Source organism: Colias eurytheme, chromosome 20 (genome assembly GCF_061535395.1).
Source record: "Colias eurytheme isolate Ceu_HAF_F1 chromosome 20, ilColEury1 Martin Lab GWU primary, whole genome shotgun sequence".
In the NCBI taxonomy this organism is placed as follows: domain Eukaryota; kingdom Metazoa; phylum Arthropoda; class Insecta; order Lepidoptera; family Pieridae; genus Colias; species Colias eurytheme.
In genome coordinates, this window is record NC_142999.1 from 6,234,965 (window position 1) to 6,255,028 (window position 20,064).

At 33.2% G+C, this 20,064-nt stretch overlaps 4 protein-coding genes across 4 annotated transcripts; 2 read left to right on the forward strand and 2 right to left on the reverse strand.

Annotated features, from left to right (window-relative positions):
- The first annotated feature begins 403 nt into the window (after nt 1-403).
- On the forward strand, nt 404-3,338 carry LOC149899723 (uncharacterized). The gene is made up of 4 exons (XM_090113639.1): nt 404-431; nt 1,101-1,156; nt 2,287-2,422; nt 3,223-3,338. The coding sequence occupies exons 1-4, from the start codon at nt 404-406 to the stop codon at nt 3,336-3,338; spliced, it is 336 nt and encodes a 111-aa protein (XP_089969765.1).
- A 683-nt stretch (nt 3,339-4,021) lies between these two features.
- LOC149899724 (uncharacterized) lies at nt 4,022-13,217 on the forward strand. Its single transcript, XM_090113721.1, has 3 exons — nt 4,022-4,096; nt 4,373-4,508; nt 13,108-13,217. Exons 1-3 carry the CDS (start codon nt 4,022-4,024, stop codon nt 13,215-13,217), a joined length of 321 nt encoding a protein of 106 aa, XP_089969847.1.
- A 65-nt stretch (nt 13,218-13,282) lies between these two features.
- Nucleotides 13,283-14,555, reverse strand: LOC149899725 (uncharacterized). Its single transcript, XM_090113720.1, has 2 exons — nt 14,470-14,555; nt 13,283-14,030 (listed from the first exon to the last, which is right to left on the reverse strand). The coding sequence occupies exon 2, from the start codon at nt 14,022-14,024 to the stop codon at nt 13,683-13,685; it is 342 nt and encodes a 113-aa protein (XP_089969846.1). The 5' UTR covers nt 14,025-14,030; nt 14,470-14,555; the 3' UTR covers nt 13,283-13,682.
- A 4,320-nt stretch (nt 14,556-18,875) lies between these two features.
- LOC149899726 (uncharacterized) lies at nt 18,876-19,846 on the reverse strand. The gene is made up of 2 exons (XM_090114042.1): nt 19,726-19,846; nt 18,876-19,642 (listed from the first exon to the last, which is right to left on the reverse strand). Exons 1-2 carry the CDS (start codon nt 19,844-19,846, stop codon nt 18,876-18,878), a joined length of 888 nt encoding a protein of 295 aa, XP_089970168.1.
- Between the last annotated feature and the right edge of the window lie 218 nt (nt 19,847-20,064).

Consider the following 20,064-nt stretch of genomic DNA (forward strand, 5'->3'; position numbering starts at 1 on the left):
GCTGATCACCTACTTGTCCCTAAAGAAAAATCGATCAGTGAGATGTATGCATAATGCATCTGCCCCTTACACGGGGCTTCCCCTTTTTTACTTAATTGTTGATTTAGGATAAAATGAAACTGCTTTAACTGAATTCATAAAAAAATATTTCATTTAACTACGAACACATAATTTTACGGTGCAAATAATTATTATACAAATAGGTGAGATCACAAACTCAATTCTAAGAACACAAATAGAAACATAAAACATTTTTATTACATTCTGAGTGAATTACAAGATTGCTATATACGAAAGTAATAATATACCCACATTCAATAACTTTATTCCATCATATAGTTGAAGTAAAAACTTTTATAATGGATTGACAGGTTTTTCATAGAGTTATTTCCATGCAATAATTATGCTAAATTTTGATTATATTATAATAGGTGAGTTATTAATTTCTACATAATCGCCACCTTAGTATTCAGTCATCCAGAGATCCTGCGTTTAATCTCTTGTTGATGTAATAAAATAAATATATTATTTATCAAACAATGCGGTTGAATCACAGATCACAGAAACTAAAGGGAGATATGGTTAGGGGGCGGGGCCGGTGTCGCAGCAATATGTACAAAAAGAGAACAAACTGTAGCGGTGCTGTATACGTACGTCACTTACAATCTAGTGTGCGAACGAATAGTCGCTCTCATATTTTTGTGTGATGACACGCACACAACGCGAAGTATTGTTTTGATTTTGTTTACTGCAGTTGTGTGCGTAAATTTTTTATGAGACACGGTTTCGTACTCAGCGCAAGCGATTGGCATCTCTCTAGATCTCTATGGGTTGAATATATTAAAAGTAGTCGCTTTCTTATTCATAATACTCTGTCACACAAATAGCGTAGGTTTCTCACAGTGAAACAATTTTCAGGATCAGAGCAGTAGGTACTTCTGAAAATTAGTCCCCTGCATACAATTGCATACTATTAGAAACGGTTATGTTTCTTTATATAAAGAGATTTTATTGTATTTTGTTTTCATCAATTTGGAACAAAAAAAATCACTATCACGTTATTATAAGCCGTAGTACTAAATAAATATTTTTTATTGCAGCCACACATTTATTAGCGTATATTACTTTAGCTTCGTCACACAGTGAATCAATTAAAGTAAGTAAGAAAAAATGTTATTTAGTCTAGTTTAAGGTCTTCCAAAAGTACTGATTGCTTCCATTAATATTATACTGAGCCTAATTGTTATAAACGGTCTCTAAAATGGGCGCCATGTATATTGAAAAATATTTATAATCGAACCCGTCTGTCTATACTCTGTGGTACCTACTTTTGTTTTAGTAATAACTTGGGTTATTATACATAACTCTTCTTTCATTATTTAAATTCATAGATAACTTTTTACCAAACTATTAAATATCTCTGAATATGTTTGTATTTTTATTTATTATCAATTTACAAATATGACATAAGATACACATGAAAGTGTTTTTAATTCCGAGAAAAGCCTTGATCTCGTTTTCAAACAATAAACTTAAAACGGGTAGAGAATAACAAAGAATGTTAAAAATACATCGTTGGTATGTATTCATTATACTACAGTGGTTGAAAAATCAGGCATTTTAAGTAATATATAACATTGTAATTAGTTAATGTATTAGGTATGTAACCCTTATCTATTACTTTCTTATGCACGCATCCTCGTACTCACTCACACCTACACACACACACAAACACACTCACACTAAAATACACACTCACACACACACACACACACACACACACACATACTCACGTTACTATCTTTACCTACGTTTTTACTCACGTTATAATGGCACTGTGTCATAGGAGTGGAAAGCGTCGATCGCCTATAGCACAGGTCTAGTACCTAGTTTAGGCGATCGTCGTGTCTCATGTATGTAAACTTTTTATAATGTGGGTCCAAATAAATATTTTTTCATTTTCATTTCATTTCAATGTAAACTAAATGCATCTTAATAATAATTTATTAAGATTGATTTTTACTTGTCACTAATTTCATTTTTATCAATACTCTATAATCATCATAACTATTTATTGATTGTATTTAATAATTATTTATAACTGGTGGTCCGCCCCGGCTTCGCCCGTAGTACATATTTAGTATCCTATGTCCTTCTCCTGGCTCTAAACTACCTCCCTGCCAATTTTCAGCTAAATCGGTTCAGCCGTTCTTGAGTTATAAGTGGAGTAACTAACACGACTTTCTTTTATATATAAAGATTATTTATAATATAATTCAACTCTAGAATGAAGAAGAATGTAAGATAGCAGATCTCTGTGTGCACGACAAAGTGCCGATGTGCGGGATTGACTCCTGTGGGGAAATGCGCACCTTCATCGATACCTGTGACATGCATGAATTCAATTGTGATAGCAAGAAGGGTATTTATTTATATATTTTTCCTATCTTTGTGTATCACAGACGCTTCATATGATAAGGACAATTATTCGCTCTTACAAGTACCTACGTGTATACTACTACTGAAGACACCATAACTCTGGAAAAGAAATACTCTTATTCACAAAAGTTTTGTAAAAAAAATATTGGAAGTTTTTAAAGGCTTACCAGCAGTTTTTATTTCTTCCTATTAAACTAATAGACTAAAGCTGAATAGAATTAAATGCGTTAAAATTTCACAAATTATATTTTCTTTTTTTGGAAGGTGAAACCGAGGAGTACGACAACATTTATGTAATACGATCCTCAGCTAGAACAATGAGTCTATTCAATCCAACATCAAACAAAACCTACAATTTGAAAAGAATCTGCGCCGTTATTTCCTCAATATTAATTTTGTCATATTTGAAGGTTCTGATACGATAGAAGTTTTAATGTCTGATAATAATCTTGCCAAGAGATTTTACTGAAGTATCATATCTTTTAACACTTCGTTTATCAGTATCACTACATAGAAAAAAACAAAGTCGCTTTTTCTGTCCCTATGTCCCTTTGTATGCTTAAATCTTTAAAACTACGCAACGGATTTTGATGCGGGTTTTTTTAATAGATAGAGTGATTCAAGAGGAAGGTTTTAGTATAGATATAATTTATTAGGTTTTAGACAAAGCGGGCGAAGCCGCGAGCGGTAAGCTAGTAATTATTATACAGAAAAGTATAGTTTAGAGTCTTTTTATTAAATTACTTAAAAATGAATTAACGTAATACAATATTGTAATTCTAGATTTCAAACAAAGACCGATCCATGAATGTTGGGTGACATGCAAACGCGGAAGATCTTTCAAGAAACCTGAATTCAGAACCGACTGCAATTTAAATATGAAATCTAAATATAAATAGAGCATTAATTTGAGTCTTTTATTTAAGTTCCTTATTCCTTATTATTTTACAGTTATATTAAGCAAATTTTAATATCTATTTATAGGTTTTATGTAGGTGAAACGAATTATCTCTATATATAAAAAATCACGATTTTTTATAATTTTACGACTAAAATGGCTAGAATAAGTAGAATCCACAAAGAGTATTGATTTTCAATATTCGATTACACGTTAATACGTTGTTATCCTTATCTTAATAATACCAGAATAGCCGTGTTATTTTATTTTCTTTACCAGGCAATATATGTTTGTACATTTATATTTAAAAACTTAAGAAAATAAAAAAAGAGCGTGTCCCGAGCACACGAGACAAAAGTGAAACTTCTTTGACAAGATTCAAAGATACCAAAATCGTCGCTTTACGAGTCGCTATAAGTGACGGTATTACCATGACGTGACCTTGAAATTTTACTCTCAACGTGCCTAAAGAAGTTCACTTCAAAACATAAGAAAATTAAATATTATGTCTTATATTTAAAGTACCCTGTTCAATACTTGGTCGTTGGTTTAACGCAGGATTGCATTAGAGTACAGCAAGTGAGCCAATAAAACAGCATTCATATAAAATTTTACGATCACACTTATTGAATGTGTAATGGAGAAATATTTAGCTTTGTATAGAACCATGTTGATACTGAAACTATGTTATATGTACTTAGTATAGTTCTACTAATTATGAAGGTGCAAATTTGCGTGGCACATGTTGATGGAGCTAAGGTAAGATTGAAAGTTAAAATATGTGAGAATTATCAGATAATTTATTAGTTTTTATAATCATTTTATTCTTAACTATCTATTATAACTTCTATACTTCGAAAAATCACATGGCATATTAATATGGGGGTGATTCGAGTAGCCCACGCGGTGCTCTACCTCTGGATCACCGCTTGACAGTTTTTCCTGTGACACCCTACCTACGCTTAGATGTTTTTAAGAAAAAACACATTCAAGAGTATAAGAATACTCTTTCGTTCGTTCGTTCTACAATTTCAGCTCGAAGAAGAGTGTAACATAGCAGACATATGCCGACACGACCAAGTGCCAATGTGCGGCATCGACTCGTGCGGGGAAATGCGCACCTTCATAGATACGTGTGATATGCATGAATATAACTGTGATAGCAGAAAGGGTTTGTACTGTTTGATATAATAGAGAGCTCATTAAAAGCTCGAATAAATTTATTAATGGTTTATATTACAACTAGCTTTCCGCCCGCGGCTTCGCCCGCGTTTTCAGAGAAAAACCCGTTCCCGTAGGATTTCCGGGACAAAACCTATCCTATGTCCTTTCTCGGGTATCAAAATATATCTATACCAAATTTCATGCAAATTGGTTCAGAAGTTCAGGCGTGATTGAGTAACAGACAGACAGACAGAGTTACTTTCGCATTTATAATATTAGTATGGATTGTATACGTAGTATATTATTATTAGTCTGTGGTATGGATAAGGACATGTAACAATAAAAAATGTTGTCTTGTCAATTGAATACAGTTTCCTGCAAGACAACTCTTTGCAACTAACTACTTATTTAATTTAATTTGGTTTCAACATCTCTTTAACATTTATTGCCAATTCAGAACTTCTAGATATGTTCTTTAGTTCTTCCAAATCCCTTAATCCTGGTAGGCAACAACCATAACCCCTGTTATGGTTTATGGGCGACGCAACCTGCTTACCACCAGGCAGTGCGTCCGCTCGTTTGCCTCCCCATAACATAAAAAAAAAAAAAAAAAAAAAAAAAATCTGTCAGTTAAAATTACTAACAATATTTGCAAAAATACTACAAAAAGTATTGAATTAACTATCAGAGATTTATAAGAGAGTGGTGAAACCGACACATCTTATGTCGATAAAGAATTATTTAAAACAATTTCATGCGTGTACACTATATCGAGTAATATGCAATTCTATTGAATATTAACAAGGCTTTCTAGTACAGGAACAATGAACAACCGCAGCCCACCCAATATGGGATCTAACCACTACAATTCAAGTGATTGCACTCGAAACTTGTACTATGAAACTAAGTCTGAATACATGGTTAATAATAAATTAGGGCAAAACATTTATTTCAGACATATAATTAACCGTCAGCTTCAGAAAATGTAACTAACTTGATTTTCCACGTGCAAATATGTGTAAATTATACTTATAGCATAATTGAAATTAATTTTAATATAATCTCTACAAAACCTGAAAATTTACGAGTACTTATACAAAATCTACCAATAACTGTATCTAATGTTTTTCTTTGGTTTGTGTTGTAATTTGTATTACGAGCCAAAACACACCTGTTGCAAAATACTTTCTTTGTCAATTGCTGCTTAAATGTTTATTACACTTGGCCCTATTCCAGAAATTCGTAAAGTTCAGTAAAGCTAGATTAGCAAATTACTTGTTGAATACATAACTACTAATGATGGAGGAGTTCTGTCTTTTCTTTTTTAAAGTTTGACATCGTTTTTCTTTAATTTAAAAGAAATTTGGAAAAACAATTTTAAACTACGTTGAAATGATTTAACGTTGAAAATATATAATTACTAGCGGTCCGCCCCGGCTTCGCCCGTGGTACATGTTTACGTTTTCTCTACATAAGAACCATCCTCGTACTTCAAGGAATATAATAAAAAAAGAATTATCGAAATCGGTTCAGCCGTTCTCGAGTTATGTGCTTACCAACACATTTTGCGATTCATTTTTATATATAAGAAGATAATACATAGAAGATATTGAAGTCAATTTATCAACTCGCATTTATTTATAGGCAAAAGCAGAAGCTACCTAACTAGAATAATATAATCCATAAGTGGTCTTAAATCAACGTAAATCAATTAATTAGTCATAACTTGTTCAATCAATGCTATTATAAACAATAGAGCCTGTAAACTAAGTTCGTCATACCAATATTCAATGCTAATTTCCATATCTCATTAAATAGATCAACCCTTTGACATTCACGATAGCTAACGACCCGTAACCTTTGCCAATATGCTATAGTATCATTTGGAAGGAAAATTAATACGTAGGTGTATTGAACTTCAATTTATACTGGCGACGGCCATGTCATATCATCAAAAGCAGACAATTACGTAAATGGCTTTGTCTGGGTGAATTGAGGTGAATAGTCACACAGATAGACATTAAAATATGAACATTTTGGTACGACCAACTACTTAAAAAAATAGAAAAAAAATATTATCAATCTCTCTATAGAATACTAAAATTCAACATCGTATTTTCAATTTCTATTAAACACTTGACCGTAATTTGAAGCTTACTTCATTGAGAAGGCACCTAGCTTTTTCCGCCTATTTTGCCCTCTCTTTCCGTTGTATATATGCTATCTCTCTCGCACACCTCTCCACCAGGTGGCGGGGCGCACGATAATGTGCGGGCGCTGGATGTTTTTTCATTGGCGTCTAGCTTCCGCCGCGAGAAGGTTGTCTACAAGACTACAACCTTGGTGCTATTAAGTATTAAGTATTGCTTAAAGCAAGTGCTAAAAGTGTTAAAAAGTGTATCCCGTCGGATCGGTACAGTGAGTTATTTTTACATCTATTCTAATTTAAAGTCAACGGTATAATCGTTGGACTTTATTTAAAATGCTGAGGTTTTTAATGAATCCTTCAGCAATAGTTTATTTTTCAATATGCTTAAATACTTAATAGCATGAATAAAGATATTTAAAATTAACGATACAACCGTTACATTTTACTTGAAATAGTAACTTTTCTTTTGAAATATTTCATTATGCAATATGTACTAATTAATATTTGAATTTTTAATACTGTGAGTAAAGCTATTTTAACGGTGTTACCGTTCGGCTTTACTCGAATCGTTAATATTACTTTTGTGATTATTTGATATTACTAGATATATCAAATACCCTCTCTTCTATATAGATATTTTTAATTATTTATTTCATTTTTAATAATGTGTTTTTATTACAAGGTTACAAGTGAATTTTTCTTGGAAAAATTACAATTAATACCTACTTAGTATGGATATGAGCCAACTCAAAGCTTTACAGGCATACAATCCATTGCTACGACTTTATTACATTGTCGTTATCGCTAGGAACGGTTCGGAATTCCTATAATAGTTTATTACTAAAAATTATCGAACGAGATGAGTCAGCTCCAAGAAGTCACGACATGTCAGAACATGTTGTGATATTATTTTATAAATCGTACGGGAGTTACCGCTCAACTGAATAATGATGGAATTCGCTCATGTATAGTAGATACGTACCATGAATGTACCACACATTCAAAACTATCCGTAGTCTATACGTGTCCTTTTATGAGTATTATTCTGATCCGTTTTTATGTGAAAATAGACATATTACACACGGCTAATTTGATTGAAAATTACGTTTCCTATGTTTCAAATGATGCAACTTTTTTGTTTAAACGAGTAAGTACCAAAATTTTACAATTAAATTCTTTGGTTTACTGAACTTGTGCTGAAAGGGTTATCGTATAATAATTATCGAGATACCTTAATATAAATTAGATTTAGATACATTTATTTCAAAGGATTTACAATTCACTTCTAACGTTTTAGAATAATATTATAAACTTGTACACCTTGACAAAAAGTAAAAAATTGCGGGTGAGTGGAGATTATTTTGTGCAATTAAATATAACGTCCTACGACGGTATGGTTGCGTTCGTAAGGAATGTTAAAACGGATATAAAGCAACTAAATGTTACATCGATTGCATGAACAAAAATAAATATGAATCGAAGTTCATTTTAAAATTTAGTGAATTGATTTGAATTATGAATTTATTAAATAGTTAGTTCTTTTTTATATAAACATAATAATTAATTACCATTGTCAAATCAATTCTTATTAATTCATCCTGGACAGTTGTCGCTAACATTGGAAAATAAGTTAAAGGACCTTGTTAATTGCTATATTATTTAAATGATTATTTACTGCTAATTTTATATTAGCACTAAGGTGTATTCTTGCTCGAAGCAGAATACATAAATGTGGCCACTACTCCTCGCAGGGGTTAGCCAGGTCAAATCCACCCTCGCAGGGTGTCTCTTAAGCATTTTTTGGCAGGCCCTACTTATTTCTAGTTACAAACATCCCTCGCGCAGCTGTCGCTCGCAGGGAAATGGTGCAAATATATATCGGCCCTCGCGGGGCTTTGATTACAACCGTCCCTCACGGAAAAGATGGTGCAAATATATATCAGCCCTCGCGGGGCTTTGATTACAACCGTCCCTCACGGAGAAATGGTGCAAATATATATCAGCCCTCGCGGGGCTTTGACTACAACAGTACCTCACGGAGACATGGTGCAAATATATATCAGCCCTCGCGGGGCTTTGATGGCGATTGGTGCAAATATACAAAGGATTGATCATTAAAATGATCATACATATTTGCTTTCGTCAACGAGGACCCACGAAAGAAGTTTTGGATATGACCGCATCGGATCTTCACTCTTCTAAGGTAGGTTGAAAAAGGTTTTGAAATCTTCTTCACAGTGGGCAGTATAGTAATATGACCTAATAAATACAATAAAGGTTAGAGACGTCAAATAATGGGCGCATGAAATTGATACTTCGTATCCTAAAAGTTTACGCTTCAGGAATCAGGAAACCACCATTGGTTTACCAATTATGGAAATTGGAATTGAACAAATCGTATTTACCAATGTAAAGCCTATTCACAACAAAGGAAGGCGAGTCGGATCAAATATCATCTCGCAGATGATTAGTGGCGGTGGTTTCGAGGATTGTCACCAAGCCTTGCGTCAACGGTATGTTTGGTATCGTCATTCAATGGCACTAGCCGACCAATTTTCATATAAAAACATCGGAAGAGATTTTTTAATCGCAAAGCGATTGAATGTAACAAATGACGATTGATTCAAAATCAAATTTCAAATTTCAAATTTCAAACGATTGATTACGTATATTTGACCTCTCATAGGCCTATTTTAGTTGCCCGGTCTTGTAGGCAATTTATTTGACTCGTTTTTCAACCCATTTGACCTCATTATTGCACCCATGAGGTTTTTTCTTCAGGGCTCAAACAATAAATCGCTGAGGGATTAGGATAATCGTTTGTTAGACAAGTTTCTTGTCATCCTACCAGGATTATTATATTGTATAATAAAGTTATATACAACTATTTACGTAAAACGTTTAAGTACTCAACGAATACTGAGAATACTGACTGTTGAGTTACATAGGATAGAGGATAAATAACGGAAAGTCAATCTATCCAAACAAAAGACTCTTATTATTAGATATTACTTGGAACCCCTACCCTAACGAGAAACCAAATGACTGTTCATTTCTTTGCTTTGAGGGGGGGGGGGGGGCAATAAATGAAATGCAGTAGGTACAGACTATACGGCTTTTAAAATATAAGTCTGGTAAGCGAACTAAACTTTGCTAGTTTAGTTCTTGCTATATCGCTGTCCGTGGCTGCCTCGCGTGTTTACGGATGAATAAAGTAATGTCCTGTCTTCGCATCCACAGCTAACTGTCCTATACTGTCATAATCTTAACACAGATTCATTGGACATAGCTCCCCACGAGCTCTGTTCTTCATTTTTGCACTCGCACAACTGTGGACAACACGAGAGCAATGCCTGCATTGGTAGCAGTTACAATCAAGGGCTAGTAAGGTAGGCTAGCCATATTACGGATGTTGGAACAACCGACTATATTTAGGGCAATTTTCTTTGTCCAGTGTAACGTTTAGACTGTCGTAGCATTCCTACGGAACAAAGATGGGATCAGATCTGCATCCTTAATGAAGTTAATCGAAAGGAGATACTTTCAGACGACGATAGTATTCAAAATCCACCATATTCCTGAGCATAATAATGCATAGTTAAGCTTATAATCTCTCTTGCCATTATCCTGCAGCAGAATTCCTTGGCGATAATTTGTTCTCGTAATGCTGGGGCCACACTAACGTCTAACGTCTAATGCCCTTTATCGCGATAATTATTCCGATAATTTTTAAGGCGTTAAGTGGGTGGCTACACTTGAACGGTCAACGAGAATGCCGATTGTTGGCGATAAAAACGGCGTTAATTTTACTAAAATTCTAGCAAGATGGACGTAATGTGACCGCTTCATTGCGTTAATTCTCGCGATAAAGCTATCGCCTCGCCAAACGGCAATGTTAATGCCGTTGTTAAATAATACTGGCTACACCTAAAGTTAACGTCCATTATCGCGTTAATTAATGGCATTTCCCGTTAGTGTGGCCCCAGCATTAGAACGAGCGAGGTTGTTACGATAATATGAGAAATCCTGTCAGTTAGAGACCTGAACGACGCGATAGAGTACCGCTATTTCAGTAGTAGTAGCACCTAGAAGGGTGAAGGTATTCTGGAAAGCGGGTGAAGGCCCGGTCAGCAGCACCAGCCACCTAATAGACAGTGTTCAGTGCTGCACTGCTATAATCTGCAAAATGACTCTGACGGTATGAAAATGTGGAGTACATTTTCAAAATATCAAATGATATAGTTGGAATAAAAATCCTATTTGCCTCCGTCTACCCAAAAGACGTACGGAGTAGCTAGTAGTAGTTGGTTGAATTATAATAAGTATAGTTAAAATCCTTTATTACTGACTGGATAAATTTGGCTCTTTTCCTATCTGACGTTCATATAGCTGTTGACTGCCTAGTGTTATGCACAAACACTATTATAAATAAGTCACGTTATGTAGTCCCGAGACTTTCGGTATATAAGTTCTGATGTAAATCATAATTATATCTTAAAACTGAATTGATTAAAAGTAACGTACTTAGCTGTAGTAATTGCAGTTTTGGGACACAGATAAGCTCTTTATCATTTTAGTCTCTTGAGTTCAGTATATTTGTTTCCAGTACAGAGTTTATGACCTATCAGTTTTAAATAAATAATTCATGCATTGTACTGAAAGTACCAGCCATGTTTAGATTATGATTGCGACGTTGGCTCTAAACATTAAAAGATACCGCACGGTTTAGTTGGATGTTAAAAATCTGTATTATAATTTAAACCATTTACCTGTTTTGTTATTTTATTGCCTTATTCAAGGGGTGACCTTTTAAATTTACTTCTGACCCCAAAAGTAAGGACCAAGGTCTCTTCTTGTCCGCTTGTAGCAGGTTGGGTTAAAACTGTGTGAGTTGAGACATTTGGTAATTCTATGTTAAGATGATTCAATGATGCTTCTGCAGAGTTCTAATTGAATAAATAAAGGTTTGAGTTTGAGGTATTTTTGCCTCGTCGGGATCAGCTGTTGCTTCATTTTGTAAGTAACATCTAAATGCGTAATTGAAAGTCGTTACTGGCGCTTTCGCAGATTTACGCTAAAGATAGTGGAAATTGTAGTAACTTTAACTTTTCAAGCCCAAAAAGGTTAACTAAGGTACGCTTGAACCAATCTCATAAGTTCTAATACTTTTAATCATTATGATTAACTTTTTGGTTCTTATTTGATTAACTTTTCATCTGGGATTGTTAATATATTATATAATATAAAAATTTGTGTGATTTATTAGTAGGTATACTATCTGCACACCTTACTCTTTCAAATAAAGAAATAAGTAATTACTTATGTATTCAAATTCACATTGGCGTCACATTGTACACCAGGTGGGTAACAGACAGGTCTCAATGAAGTAAGCTTCAAATTACGGTCAAGTGTTTAATAGCTGTGTTTTACCTGAAAATAAAACACATATTAAATACTTACCTATATTTGAAGCTTACACTTAACGTCCACCTGTTGTGGATTTCGACTCAATGAAAAAACATCCAGCGCCCGCACATTATCGTGCGCCCCGCCACCTGGTGGAGAGGTGTGCGAGAGAGATAGCATATATACAACGGAAAGAGAGGGCAAAATAGGCGGAAAAAGCTAGGTGCCTTCTCAATGAAGTAAGCTTCAAATATAGGTAAGTATTTAATATGTGTTTTATTTTCAGGTAAAACACAGCTATTTAACAGTTGAATAACCTATACATCCTACTACGATGTGAATCTCTAGAAAATAAATCATCTTACTATTTCTGCGAACTATTTACTTTATAAATAACATCTAATATTACTTGATCCCATAAGGACTTCAACGTTCAACTCCGACTGAAATCACGTTTCATTTCTTTGTAAATTGTAAACATTTTTAATAAAATCCGCCTACACAAGCAAATAGCGATTCATTTTGTAGAGAAAATGTTGTAATACAAATTTTAAAATAAAAGCTTTCTAAGATACACACGACCTTTATACGGTTCATTGGTTAAAGTCATTTAGAGAAAATCAATAGATACATCTTTTGCATAGGTATACCTATATGTAATAAAGTTTTTATAAAATTTGATACAAGACAAGATAATATAAAAGTATCAATGTCGTATGCTGCAATATATGTATATGATATCATCGAACTAAAATATAAAATCAATGAAGAGAAACGATTGAAAGTATCGTTTTTATGTTTTATCAGGGTTTTATCTCATAACATTCTGTCATCTATCAAAAAATTCATAATAACCAAAAAACATTGTCTATATACTTCCTGATTAAAAAGAAATTCCTATAATAAGATATGAAAACAGAACCGTGTTTCAGTGGACCCAGTAGGGCAAAAAGGTGAATGGACCTTTATTTAGGTCATCTATTATTGATTTTCTATTGCACCAATACAGATTGGGATTCATATTAAAATTAAATTTATCGTCTCTTTACAGATTTTGTACAAAAACCAGTACACGAATGTTGGGTGACTTGCAAACGTGGTAGAAGTTTCAAAAAACGCGCCTACGGAGATGGCTGTGACATGGAAAATTTCATACAATAATACATAGAATTCTATAAATACAGGATTTGTAGAATGAATGACAGTGTAGAAAGAAAACGAAAAACAACAAAACAGTTACTTTATTGAATAAATTAACAGTTTTAAATACGAAACAATAACTTACGTTACTGTACTTATTGTTCGAGATCACAGATTAATATTGCTCTAATCACACACATTAATTCTTTACATTCATACAATATCTATAAAAATATCTTTAATAATTATCTTAAACAAGGTGACGTCATGTGCACAATATTTACAGTGAAGGCCTAACTATAAATTAACGTAAGTTTTAAATATAATTACAATCTCATTTTCTATATCAGTGGAAGTATACAACAACTATTATTAATAACAATATCGTTAACACTACATAAATCTTTAACATTAAAAATTATAAGGTACGCATTAAAATTAAGCCATGATTATATTTAGTGTCCTTTCGCTCCGGCTTATATGAATTTAATGCTGATCTAAGAACCCAGCATTTTTAACAATATCATAAATCCTTTGACGTGGGATCTTCTCAGCTTCGCGCTCAACCACTTGCATTTCCTTGTTCGTGAACCAGGATTCCTTGGCGAGTCCTGCGGCAATAGATGGGTTGCTGTAAAAGGCGTTTGACTTCAAGAGACTTGGTGGGAGTTGGGCTTCGCTGGCTGCATTCAGTTCGACAGCAGGGTGAGAGCTTACAGGCGCTGTGTTAGCGTATTCGATGCCAGCGTGGAGAGGCGCAGCGAAGAATAGCCCGGGACGAGCCTGTGTTACCCCAAGCACGGTGGCGATGACAAATAGTTTCCACATTTTGAGCTGAAATATAAATTGGTGTTATAGCAAATTGTGCTACGCTGTTTGTAATGTTTTTGTGTACGTTAAGAATTTCTAGATTTAATTTCATAGATAGTCTCTTTAACTTCATTAACGAGTAGTAATTTCTATTTTCTTCACTAGCGCAACTTAATGAAACTAATTTCTCTCACTGCATTAATTAATGACCATGATCAAATTAAATGAGAATGAAGAAAGCAAATTACGTTCACAAGTTACGTATTTAAAATATGTCATTGCGGGATTTAAAAGAAGTAAATAGGGATTTCATTATAACGGAAAAGGGGATAATTGGTGTATTAAATCTGATAAGTTCCCAGAAGCGGTCTAAAAATACCGTGCTGTATCCTGACAATATCACGAAATATTTGACACACATATTATAATGAATGAACACACTATATTTCCATTCAAAGATTACCTTATAAAAGTCTATCAAAACACAAGATCACAGTACCACAATCACAATCACAAAAGTCACGGTCACGACTATAGAACCACTGCGCGGGCGCACGCCGCAGTCACAATATATACCAGCTTTACATCAACCTTCCGAATACTTCCGGACGCAGTTCCGATATTACTTACTATTTAAAAAACGATTATTTTATATGATACTAAAAGTATGTGGAAACATTAAGTAAATTATGCAAAGAGATCGATTCGGAAATGTCTTATGCAGAATTTCGAATACATCATTTTTGTATTCGTCTGCACAAAGTTAATTAATACAAAATATTAATTGATTATGTGCATAAATTTATAAAAAACTAGCTTTCTGCCCACGGCTTCACCCGCGTTTTCAAAGAAAAACCTGCATAGTTCCCGTTTCCGTCGAATTTCCGGGATAAATCCTATGCTATGTGTTAATCCAAGTTACCTCTATATATGTGCTAAATTTCATTGTAATCGGTTCAGTAGTATTTGCATGAAAGAGTAACAAACATACACACACACATCCATTCTCACAATTTTTTGCATTTATAATATTAGTAAGAAGATAAGATAAAATCATACCTATTTAGTTAGTATAATTAATAATATGTCATACATGATCACCATTTAGTTGAGAATTACCAGCTCTTGTCACGAACTGTCGCATGAACCTTGGCCATAATATATAATGACGAAATACGAAGCAATAGCACGCTTTTATTTTATAAAAATAACACGTTTCCTAACTTGTGTAATGAGAGAGCAACAGATCTTCTTCAATGCCAAATTTTAGCGAACAAAATGCTGAACGGTGGGACGATGTTCAAACTTTACGTGCTTCACAATGTTTGTTTTAGAAATGTTGGGCCCTGTTGCATAGAGCAAAATATTTTTGAAGTTTCACAAAAAGTCATTTCATTTTTAATAAATCGTATTATTTGTATAAACTTGAATTGTATAATTAAAGCAAATTTAGAGTACATATTTTAATCTTTAAGCATAATATTGAAGTAGTTACAAACCAACATAAACTGTTTCAATAGAAAAGACACAAAAAGCGGCTTTCTAGAAAGAACTGAGTAATTATAACAAAATTGAAATGACTCATCCAAGTCCAGCATCGTAGCCCTAATTTAAAAAACACCTTTATTCATATTTATTTTTAGGAAATGCCAAATTAAATAATGGTGTAGTGAACTGACATGACCTTCATGATATTTGCGATGTTTAATTAACTTACATTGTTTCAAATAATACTAAGAAGCATATCGAACAGAGCGTCCTTATCCTCCAAAATTCAACAGCAATAGCTTCCAATTTGTTCTAAAGTATTCTCGACTTTAATCAAAATCTTATTTCACTTCAATAGTAGTTATATTTCAATTAATTATCTATAGAACACCATTGCTCCAGTTACTCGCCTCGTTACCGTACAATGTCGTCACGATATATTCATAGTTAATTACATAGCTAACAAGAGATAAATGCTCACAAAGTTCACTCGTTCGCCTTGCTGCAGTTCCGTATATAATCTATTGCTTCCTAGTTCCGTTCCGAGATTTAAAATAAGCCGTTATTCTGGATCAGTTCCCTTCAAATGACAAGGCCCTTTAGAGAAAATTGCTGTACTATTTATTACTACATGCCATTAAATTTAATTGTATTAAAATTACTATGTAATTGGTGTCTCTTGATCATTGAAAGTTTTCGCTCCATCTACTGCATATTAAAAATACATGGGAAATATTAAACCAATATCTGTGCCCCGCGGTTTTACATGCAGTGCTCCGCTCCTATTGGTCTTAGCGTGATGATATATAGCCTTCCTCGATAAATGGGCTCTCTAACACCGAAATAATTTTTCAAATCGAACCAAGCAGTTCCTGAGATTAGCGCGTTCAAACAAACAAACTCTTCAGCTTTATAATACTAGTATAGATATGCATAATTGAATTATTTTGTAGAATGTAGCCAAAAGCTAATAACGCCAGCGATTGTGGTGCAATTTTCTCTAGAACTTTTTATATAGCCAGTTAATACCTACTTACTAATAACGCTTACAATAAGAACGGCTTATTAACATGAAAAGCACGTAATATTCAAATAGGTTATGTCAACGAAATGCAGGTCAAGTGACGAAACTCTTAGCTCAAGATTATAAATGGTACCAAAATTTCTTCAGAATTACATGAATTTCCCTAATAGTTTATTAGTAATTGTGTACCTACTGTAGAGTTTGAGTCATGTACTATTTAGATGTAGTCACAGAATACTTAATAGTAGATGTAGTGTATCTAAGATCCAACCAGCTTTAAAGGTGTTCATACAATTTTAGATGTAAAAATGAATACGTATCTACTATCTGATTTTGGGTTATAATTTTATTTCCTACCACAATTTACTTTTTTAATAAAGTAATGTGTTTGCAGAATAAATGCCCTTCAATTAAGAGTTTCCTAATGTCCGAGATTTGAGCAACCTCTTTCTTTATCTTTAGAATTCGACACGAATATTTAACGTGACTGCAACAAGATGGCTTTCGTAAGGGTCGCGAGGAAAATTATAAGTTGCGTAAAATCTAAGGCTTCAACGAATTTCAAGGACGGATGTGTCTGCAATAATCAGACTAAATCTATGGAGAAAATATACGATAATATTTATATATTATCTATATTTTATAATATTGTAAATTAAAAAAAAGGTTAGGTAAACCGATTTAAAGGTAGGTTCTCTCTTATCGATAAAGTTATAAAATTAATTAAAATGTACTTGATACTTAAACATATGAATCTAAAATTTGGGTCGTAATAATTATATTATTAACCAACGTTTATGGAGAATAATTAGTTCGCAATATACCGAAAGCGAATTAAAGACCTTAAATAACGTGATTTTAGGGCTTATAAATTATCAATTAATTATCCTTTCATTGGAAATATTTAACATGATTACAAATTACTGAACCTATAAAAATATAATTAAAACATGCATTGCTTGGTTACTTGACTGATTTAAAAGTAGGTTATTATAAATTGTATAAAACTATACAAGAATTTTATTCATATTATCCCATTTTTAATTGCATTTAAATATGTAATTAAAGTGAATTTTCAATATAGCACAGACTTATTGGATGAGTATTATATTAAAAACATCTTCAACTCTGACAACAAGAACATTTCATTACATTTATAAATAATTCAATATTTAATAGAAATATTTAATCAGAAAAAAGCATAATAAACACATAAATAACTCCACATAAAGCCTGCGTAACTAACGATTTCTTAAGATTATTACATGGTCAAGTTCATTGCAATACATGAACGAGGTCGACAAACATGTGACTATTGACTTACTGCCTTTAGAACTTTCGAGATTTTATAAAATATTTGATTTGTGAAACTGTTTATATTTGCATTGAAAGATGTTATTGAATCTATATCATAAATATTATATGATACGTTCTCCAAAAAGATTAAATTTAAATTTTCTGAAAAAAAAAGTTCTGGACGCGTCTGCCTCTTACAATGAACAAAAAGTAATTAACTGCTGGATCTATAAAAACGTATAATATTAGAAATTGTGTCGAACACAAATATTTTATTATCTCTATGAAATAGAAGTAAATCATTAGATTTAAACAAATGTAATATTTATTCGAATCTGGTTTTCATTTTCCCAGTGCTGTAATTAAAAGTCTATCCATCTCAGAACTGTCAGATAAACCAACAATCCAACAATAGAAACCTTGACATTACCCGCAGTTTTCGGAATTTATCCCAGGCCGTGTGATACTTTGGATCACTAATCTACGCATTTCAATGGATATTTAACCTTATTTAAAAGTTATTTGCATTGAATTAAATAATTATATGCATAACATTAAATAACCTCTTTCAACTGTTAGCAGTGTAGCATTATACCTACAACAAAACTTGCTATAAGACCCTATTTTAATAACACGGTTAAATTCACAACTTCTAAAAAAAGCAGAATTGTCTTCTCTTATATTATGATACTTACGAAACATTACCTAAATACTGGGACTTCAGATTACCAGAATGTTTGTAAAATTGTTAAGAAAAATACCTTTATTGAAACTACCAAACTCTTGGTGCCGTTATTTTAAATTTGAACATTGCTTTTAGTGGTAATGTTAAAAGTTGGATCCAGACACGATTAAAAAGTCACAGCCCTGAAGAACGTTTTTGTCTTTTGTCAGAACACTTAGTACACAAACATAGTTGAATAACCCTAAAGTCTGTGCCACTAAAAATTGGCTGGAAGCCAAATTCAATTGAAGACTTGGCTGTACTCATACGTAGTGCACTTCAGTCTATTAACCTACATTATGGAGAAGCATAACAGCCTATTACGCAATACCCAACCTTAACTTTCATTATGTCGACCAAAACGAAAATTTTCTTCATTAAAACTGTAGACTATACCACGAAGTGGCCAATGCGTTGTACCCCGTAAAAGTTTAACTCGATTTCCGTACCGTTCTCTTAGTATTTGGTAAAAATCACGACGCTCCCCTTTTGCTGTAGTCTCCCATGTCACGGGTCTTTCGCAATCTTCAGGATACATTTGACAAGTAATACCTGTATTCTGTACCGTTGGAGGTATACTTGTCGTTGTTGTTGCATCTAAGGAACATGTAGTATTCAAAGAAACTTGGAAAGTGGTGCTAGGTGTTGTGCTAGTTGTGGTACTTTTAGTTGTAGTGGCTGTTGTACTTTCAGTTGTACTGGCTGTTGTACTTGCTGTTGTACTTTCAGTTGTACTGGCTGTTGTACTTGCTGTTGTACTTTCAGTTGTACTTGCTGTTGTACTCTCAGTTGTATTTGCTGTTGTACTTTCAGTTGTACTGGCTGTTGTACTTTCAGTTGTACTTGCTGTTGTACTTTCAATTGTACTGGTAGTGGTACTTTCAGTTGTACTTACATTAGTACTTTCAGTTGTACTAGCTGTTGTGCTTTCAGTTGTACTAGCTGTTGTGCTTTCAGTTCTACTTGTAGTGATACTTTCAGTTGATATAGTAACTGTTGTACTCTGAGTTGTAGAAGTAGTTATACTAGAAGGCGATGATATTGTAGTAGACTCCGTTGTAGTTACACTTTCTGCACATTCTTTATCATTTGTTGGATAGTATTCTGAAAGTTTAAGTATAATTTCAGTTTTTTTTTGTTGGAATTATTCCTATAATCCTGCCAATATTTCCTATTATAGTACTCACGCTTATGGTTGTCACAATTATATTCATACATATCACATTCATCTAGAAACTTCCGCGTCGTTGTAAGTTTTGCTTCTATACCGCAAATTGCAATTCCAGTATGGTTACATACTTGAGCCATTGCACATGGTTTTGGTGGCTGTGAAATAATAATTGTTAAATCCATAGAGATTAATAATTGCTTGTATTAAAAAAAAATCAAAACACAACTTACAGGTACGTAATGTTCTTTCGTATGTTTGCTAAAGAAAAAACACACTGTAATCAATCAATCAACTTTATTTATTCTGATATTCAGTATCAACTACAAACAATATATATAAATTATTTACCTTCAAC